The sequence below is a fragment of the Hippoglossus stenolepis genome, chromosome 14 (genome assembly GCF_022539355.2).
Source record: "Hippoglossus stenolepis isolate QCI-W04-F060 chromosome 14, HSTE1.2, whole genome shotgun sequence".
NCBI classification, from domain to species: domain Eukaryota; kingdom Metazoa; phylum Chordata; class Actinopteri; order Pleuronectiformes; family Pleuronectidae; genus Hippoglossus; species Hippoglossus stenolepis.
In genome coordinates, this window is record NC_061496.1 from 7,068,348 (window position 1) to 7,076,903 (window position 8,556).

The 8,556-nt window shown below is 41.5% G+C and overlaps 1 protein-coding gene across 2 annotated transcripts in view; it reads left to right on the plus strand.

Annotated features, from left to right (window-relative positions):
• Positions 1-8,495, plus strand: part of raver2 (ribonucleoprotein, PTB-binding 2) — an 82,286-nt gene extending 73,791 nt beyond the window's left edge. For both annotated transcript variants that reach the window (XM_035176030.2, XM_035176031.2), the window contains one exon: positions 565-8,495. In XM_035176030.2, coding sequence (XP_035031921.2) covers positions 565-705 — 141 coding nt within the window. In that variant the 3' untranslated portion in view covers positions 706-8,495. The remainder of the gene's footprint in view (positions 1-564) is intronic.
• Positions 8,496-8,556: the final 61 nt, after the last annotated feature.

Below are 8,556 nucleotides of genomic sequence, written 5' to 3' on the forward strand. Positions count from 1 at the left end.
CAAGCGAGATTTACATTTGTTTGTTCAGACAGACTCTGTGGCTCCATCTTCCTGGAGCTGAGACCTTCAGACAGAATCACACACACACACACACACACACACACACACACACACACAGGATGTTTGCATCGTTAAACTCCAACTTACTACTCAGCTTCCCCCACTTTCTTATTCACTTGCATTTTTATGTTCATCTTCTCGGAGACACGTTGTACGACGTGTCACTGCCGCTGCACAAAGCACTGTTGTCTCAGGGAAAAGAATGAAGCCAGATGTTGATCTCCTCGAGTGTCGCAATCTTTGTTTATGTTTCCCGCGCCCAAAAATTCGGATGTGGCAATAAGATTGGTCCGAGTCCAAGCGAAGCACTCTACGATCTTTTGTCTGAGTTCTGTGGTGTGCCCTCTACTGGAATCCTCCTGTAACACGGGTATTACCAAAGCACGTATGTGAATTATACCGTTCAGGACGTAGCCGGTTGCAAACAGCAAGTATAGCGTATATCCTTAAGTGCTACGACTCTTTCTTCACCTCTAACCACGCCTCCCTCTCTCATCTCCTCAGAACCAGACCAGGGGCCATAAGAGAGAGTACCCTCAGCTGGCGGTGCAGGAAGTGACATCATCGGAGGGCGCCTACATCGGGCAGCACTCGCAGGGCCTGGGCGGCCAGTACGCCGACTACTTTAAGAGGAAGAGGCTCTAGTACGAACCAAACCACCTTTAAAGCCTGAAGCTTATGGAGGGAGGCACAAGCGGCGTCTGCCCGATGTCACAGCTCCCTCTAGTGGCCTTTCTGTGGCTGCCATTTTGCATCCCTACAGTAGGTATTAGCTGAATTAGGGTTGCAAATGGCTCAAGTTAAAGCAAGCCATAGTGCTCAGTGATACTGGCATTTATGTACACGCAAACACACACACACACACATACAACACACACAGACACACAAACACAGTGTTGCTTTCGTCCTGTTCAAAGCCTTAAATCTTAAGCTCATGTTTCTTAGTCAGCGTGTCGACTGTACTTAACTAATATAACCTTGTACATGTTTTCTAATCTCCTGTAAACTGAAGTATATTGTATCTGTACGTACGAGCTGCTTTTGTATTTGCAGCCAGACGACGTGTCTGTCGGCTCTCACTGTCACGTCCCTTCCTCCGTGTGCGTTTCCTACTTTCAAAGGACAAAATGGTGTCGCACACTCACGCTTTGATCCGTCGGTCGAACTGACATCGTGTTGATTCCCGCTTCAGTGTCTTTCTCTCTTTTTCGTTTTATTGCCCAGGCTCCTCTTTTTATATCTCTCCGTGCGGAGGATTGGAGTGTGTGTGTGTGTTTCTGTGTGTGTGTGTGTGTGTGTGTGTGTGTGTGTGTGTGTTTCTGTGTGTGTGTGTGTGTGTGTTTGATATGCTGTATCTGTAGGAAGCGTCAGCCATTTAAATCCCAAAGTTGGGAGCAAATCAGGAAAAAATAAAAGGGCCTGAATAAATCAAAGCCCTTAAATGTGTTGAGTTACAGAAGCTTCCCTCGGTGAGTGGACCTTTCTCATCGAGACTGGCCAGAAAATAAAAGGCTTGTATATAAACAGTGTGTGATACTGACTATATAAAGCCATGTGCATAACAGACAATATCGTATACATGTATAATATAATGAACATTTCCCGGCTCTTTTGTGATTTCTGATTTTTTTTCTTTTTCAATCTATACTGTTATATATTTGTAATATTATAATCCAATAATATTCAAGTAATTTTATTAACATTGAATTAACTGGTTTTGACTTTAAATGTAGATATTTGGTTTGGTTTTTAACATTTAACACAAATATTAGGTCCTCTCCTCTCCTCTCCTCTCCTCTCCTCTCCTCTCCTCTCCTCTCCTCTCCTCTCCTCTTCCTCTTCCTCTTCCTCTTAATGCCAGGCAGTTTTCCAGAAACAGCTTTTCTGTCTGTAACAGGAGCTTTTCTTCCATTTCCACCCACCATTAATAGATAAAAGTTTTCTGACTGTATTTATGTCCCACCTCCACACTGCATAATACTTTCAAGCAGGGTTTTGAGTTTGCTGCACAAGTGAAAGTACATTCTAGAGCCCGTCCAAAGTCTCTGAATACTGCGTCTGTAGGAAGAATGAAAACTTGTATATGTTTCAGTTCAGGCTATTTTCTTAATTTATTTCAATATATTTCATTATATTTGTGTTTTCTTTTTATTTACAGTTATTTAAAATAAAGTGTAGGGTTAAACTGTAAAATATCAAAACTCAATTAAATGACTTTGTCGTACAGGTTTGATAAGGACATCTTAGGAATTATTGATATAGTCTGTATACTCTAGTATTTATCCAGTATATAATCATACAGGAAATAACCTGTTTACTGAACTGTGGATTTACACACATCGTTCAATGAAATGAAAGAGGAAGAAATCCTGATATCCAAAAGTCACAGTTTGTATAAAAAGATTTGATTTGCTAAGAAGTTTTCTGCAGTGTGTGTACTGTAGTAGTATTAGTATACAGTACAGTGTGGGATTGGGACACAATCTTTATCATTGGACAATGATAATCAGACGTTTCTGCACCTTTAATACTTTAGTGCAAAAAGCAAACTCTTAATGCCGATTGTATTGAGGGCTGGTTTCTTTCTAGTGGCTTTTATAATGGATCCAGAAAAAAAAAAAAAAATCTTTTCTTTCTTTCTTTTGCTTTTGGTGATTTCCATTATTCCTGGTGGTGCAAGGACGCTGAACCCCAATACGGTTCACGTCCAGAAGGCTTGTTTGACGTTCGTTACCATGGAGAGGGCTCAGTATTCTAATATCACAAACCGGCAATAACTCACGGCTCCTGCCGCTGCAGAAAGACGAATGTGAAATCTTTATGTTGTAGTGTAAAGAGTTTTTTTTTTCATGCAGTTTAATACAGTCCTGTGGAGCAGTAACGGCTCATAACCCACGCTTGGGAAAATGTTTTTTGGGGAATTCTACTCACAACCGTCTGATTATGTATCTCGGAGCGGAGTATTACTTGCATCGCCATGGCAACCCGGCTGGCACACTGTGAAAACCAATAGCAGGTGTAAACAGGAAGCACGTGATGTTTACAAGAGCCGAGTATCGGTGGTGGTGTGAAGGTAACGCTTGTTAAATACTGATAAAAAGGCTTAAACGCAAAACTAAAAGCAATAGATGTCCCTCAGTGCGACAACACACACACACACACACACTTTCCTTGTTTCCCTCTTCATCCCGTTTCATTAGTATCTCACGTTTGCTCACATCCAGTTTCATTCCTCCATATTCGTGTAGTTGAAACTCGTTTTAATGGATCCACTGAAGATTTAATGGAGGACATGGACAAAACAAACAAAAAATGTTGGGGGGGGAAGGAGTAGTGAGAGGATTTGAAAATGCTAAATATTTGCCCAAACACTGAGAGGAAGAGGAATGGCTGCTGATTAAAGCCTTTTTCTTCCTCCTCTGTTCTGTTTTAGTAAAATACTGCGATCGCTTTCACATTTTCAACGTTCATCGACTCTTTTTTGTTTGTTTGTGAAGACTTGTTTCCGCAGTTTGAGGATTAGATCGATTCCAGTTCAGCCACTTTATCTCTATCTGTTGTTGTTTTCATGCTGGAGGCTCATATTTGCCTCAATTTGAATTCAGACAGTTCCAACTTCCACTTTCTATTTAGCTCTCATTGATGATGATATGAATGATTAACTTCCTTCACATTAAAGAAAATGCAAGAAAGAAAAATGTTGTCATTTGAAAATTAAGATTTTATTTTTAGATCATTAGCATACATTTCTAAACAACCAGTTTCATTGATCACACAGATTTCAGTTTTACAGACACAGTGGATCTGGAAGTGAAAACCTCTGGAAGCTCCTCCCTCCCCCTCTCTGCTGCTGTAACTCATGAACTGTGTGTTTGCTCAGTTTGTCCAGAAATAGCAGAACAAACTTATTTTGGACAGAAGACAGAGATCCAATAAGCCCGGCCCCCGACACAGACTCTGCTGAAGTCAAATCTAATTTCTCAAGACATCTCTCTCTCTCTCTCTCTCTCTCTCTCTCTCTCTCTCTCTCCTCTCTCTCTCCTCCGTCTGCGGCTGTTTGTCTTTTTGCATTTCCCCCCCCCTCAAGCAGTTCTTATCTATTGATTTGGTTTTGTCACTGTCTCATCGGCCTCATCTCGCCTGAATCAACTCGGTCCACTGAGACACATTTTATGGAGACACACTCATCGGAGCCAGGACTCCTCACCCGGCTCCGAGCCACTGTTTGATTTGCTTCTCGGTGTGTGAGTGGATGAAAAGTAGCTCTCTCTCCTCCACCTCTTTAAAAGGCAAGATGGAAATGTGCGTTCATCTGTGTGTGTGTGTGTGTGTGTGTGTGTGTGTGTTTGTGGACGTGAGCAGCTGAGGCCCCGTCTGTCTCTCAGCCTTTCTGTTTTCCAGTCTGACCAGTTAAAAGATTCAGATACTAATGTCTCACTTTCTCTGAAGTGTCAGTGAACTGCATGTGTGTAGATATCAAAACCAGAATGAAGACACAGATTAAAGCCATAGACTTCATATGAAGTGTCTCCACTATCTAGAAATTAGGCCAAATTACCTCGGGTCATTTGGCCATCTACTCCAAAACTGAATCCTTCATGAATTTCTCTGAATCGGTTGAGGAGCTTTTGTGTCATCCTGCTGACAAACTAACAAATGCAGATGAAAACGTAATCTCCCATTTCTATAGAATCAAATAACAAGCTAAACTTGTACAAACAATATGATAAGAACGACCAAAGATGACAAACCATCTTCGGAAAGATTTATTTAGCATTTACTTTGACTTTTTCGTTTGGGCCATGTCTGTCGGAGGAGGTGGGATTCATGACGTTTACTGCAGCCAGCCACCAGGGGGCGATTGAGGCGATTTGGCTTCACTTTTGGAGAGTGTTAGCGCAGGGTTTTGTTTATTTCTGTCTTTTTCTTTGCTAATTTGCTTCTACGCGATAGAAAGAGTCGTACTGTCTGGTAGTCTGGATTTCTGTGAGGAAAATCTGATAAGAAAACAAGCTAAGTTGATTTTATCATGACGTGTTTTTAAGTTATGTTATTCAGAGAGATGTGACTGTCAGATACCGTGTGTGTGCGTGTCCTGCTGGAGCCAGAGATGGTTTGTTAAGCACATATTTACATTCTTTCTGTGACTGTTCAGACTGTGCCAAATGTTTTGCACTTTCAAGTTGTCCGAGCTCACGTCTCTCGCGTCTGCTGCTCCTGAACTTTCCAGACGTTGTCGCTGAATTGCAGATAATGAGATATGAACTGCTTCCTTCTTCGCCTGGTGTGTGTGTGTGTCTTTGTGTCTTTGTGTCTTTGTGTGTGTGTGTGTGTGTGAGAGTGAGAGAGTAGAAGTGTGCTCCTGGCAGGTAATGGGGTTGAGGAGAATGGGAAAAACAAGTCGAGCTCCTCTCAGCTGCAGGAAAATTTCATTTATGTCTTTATTTATTGTCTCTCTCTCGTCTCAGTGAAGAGTCTTGGTTATGTCTGCCACATACCTGTTGCAGGTACTTGTAGAGCTGTCTCACACACACACACACACACACACACACACACACACACACACACACACACACACACACACACACACACACACACACACACACACACACTCTGACTGTCACCCGCTGGAAACATCTCTGCTCTGGTTATTAGCATCAGACGCACTCTCACAGACCATTTGGTCACGGTGAACATTAGGACCAAAATATTTCACGAGTCTTCGTTTATCGTTCGTCTGTCCTGTGGAGAAAATCGTCTTCGATATCCACAGAAAAAAAAAGAATCAACGTGTGCATTGTTTACCAGTGGCCGGCTGACGAGCACCATGCATCCCCCGCCGGTGACGAGTCGTCCGATTGCTGATGCTCAGATTCAAACAGTCGGCATCGCGCCTGCACAGCTGTCACTCAAAGCCTGTGCAGATGTGGATTTTGTGCAGAAGAAAACTGTAAATAAATCTGCATCCATTACATTTATCGGACAAAGCTGATGATGCTTTTTACTCCAGAAGATATAAATTAAGATATAGATTTTCTTTAACTTGATTTTCCCGCTTAGACCCTCCACTGACCACCATGTTGATGACCTTTGACCTTTCTTCAGCTGATGCTGTGACAGGATGTGGTCAGGTGATCAAGACTCTTCAGGTTCGGTCCTTTGTCCTCCCGGGTGGTTGTAAAGACGATAAGGTTTCCACGTACAGGACTGTGCAAAAGGTTTGTTAAAGTGAGGTCGGATCCTGATGTTGTTTATTGATCCTTGCAAAGATCAGTCAACAGAGAAAACAAAATGTCATCAGCATCTGGTGCGACCGCCAGTTCTCACGTGTGCTTGGTTTCTACTCGGCCGCAAGGTCGTTCAAGTGTCTTGGGGAACTTGCCACAGTTCTTCTGTCTCTTCACATAAACATGGTGTTAAAATGAAGCTTCCGCTGTTATGTTGTGATTTAGTGGCATCTAGTGGTGAGGTTGCAGATTGCAGCCGACGGAATACCTCTCCCCAGCGAAACACTTTAACAGGCTGCATCCTACAAGGAAGGTAGCCAGCACAGACTGTAAATAAAGATAGACGACGCATCTACACTTCCTCCAACTAACAAGGTCGCGCTGATAAACACGCTCAACCAATCGTGTGTCAGTTTCAGCTGTCAATCATGTTTCATCGTGTTTTTATAGCATCAGATAACAAATTCACTTATACAAACATTGTGATAAGAACTACTTGAACGTTTTTAAACTTTTTGTTTAGTCCATGTCTCCATCCCCTAATATGGAAGAGGCGGGGGTTTGACCTATACTGCAGCCAGCCACCAGGGAGTGATCAAGACACTTTGGCATCACTTTATTGGTCGTCCATCTTTATTCACAGCCTGTGAGTTGGGACACAGCTGATGTCATGTGATCCAAGTCTTAAAACCTTTTGGTTTTTTGATTGTTGCATCGCTGACAACTTTTTCTTTCATCGTAATGAAAAACTCGCCACTGACTTTAACCTTAGTTTGTTTTCCCAGATCGTTTTGTGCCTGAACCTGTCGCAAGTTCATCTTCGTGCATTTTCATGGTTTTAACGGCAGTTTTAACAAAGAGCTGCGTCAGTTACCCACAATCCTTCGGTCCTGATCCTGTAAGCACCAATTTAGTGCCGTTAATTGTTTTTCAAGCCCCCGAGTTCACTTTTTTATTTGAATTTAAAAATGATGAATACGTCATTTTGGAAGTTTTAACCGATGTTGCAATATTATCTTGAACACTGCCTCCTCCAGTTTGAGTGGTTGTGTAAAATACACACAGTTCTACAGCTGAGGAAGAAATCTTTTTTTTGTATGTCTTACTTGTATTGAACCTTTTTGTGCTACTGAGGAATGTTCGAGTGGTTCGACTGATGGAGAAACGGTTTTATCTGTCAGTTCCTGTGCCTCTCTGTGCCACCGAGACGTCCTCATGATGATTGTACACAAACACGTTCCCTCAACGTGACGCAGCACAAAACAAACACACACAAGCTGAAGGCTGATGCTGAGTCTCTGTTGGTGGTCGTCGCCCGTCGCTGAGCCGACTGTAGTTAGCGCCACAGATTCTGTTGCTGTGTAAACGCAGCCTCGTATTTGATCTTTAGTTGCTAGTGGACGTACGATATCGACAATGAAATGCAGAGTTTTTTATTTATTGCCAGAACAGAAAATCTTACATTCAGTTTAGTTGTGGTAATTTTTTTTTTTTTGTAGGGTTAAGACAAATGTGGCAGAGTCACTTCAGGTTAAAATCCAGATTTTTTCTGTCATTGTGTAAACGGAGCCGCCTCTTAAGCGTCAGTGTGCCACCTATGGACCAGTACAAATATTACACAAGGTCGGCGGTGAGGCTGGACTTCGCAATAGTGAATGACGAATCCACATGGTGTGTGTGTGTGTGTGTGTGAGAGAGTGTTGAACACAAAGCTTTGCAATACCGAAGTCTATCAGAGTTTTCAGACACACTTTAATGGCTGTAGATAAATCTAGATTTGCCGTGCTTCTTGTTTTGGTAACAGTTTTTTTTTGCTTTTAAAGTACGTGGATTTTTTTTTTTCCTGACCTGAAATATACTGTAGATTTTTGCAAAATTTTATATCATACTGACATTGATATTGTTTTACTGTGAATAAAGTATTTCTAGAGCAATTTTAGCATGTCTGCTTACACCTGTAATATATCGAACAGAGTTTTCAGTAGATAATAATATGGTGGTGATGATGATATTGCATTTGGACTGACACAGAGAGGACAAAACAAACACTGATTTTATTTATTTTTTCATTGTGTATTTATGGATACTTTTATCTTCCATAATTCTTAATTTTGTCTTATATTTTGAAAAATATATTTCTTTTCTCTTATTTTGAGCAGAAGGAATTGTCTTTTACATTCCTAAATAAAAACGTGGACTGAAGCGCAATTGTGTCTTTTTGTTGTTGTGGTTTTTTTTTAAAAACATTTTGCCAACATTCACAGTAAAA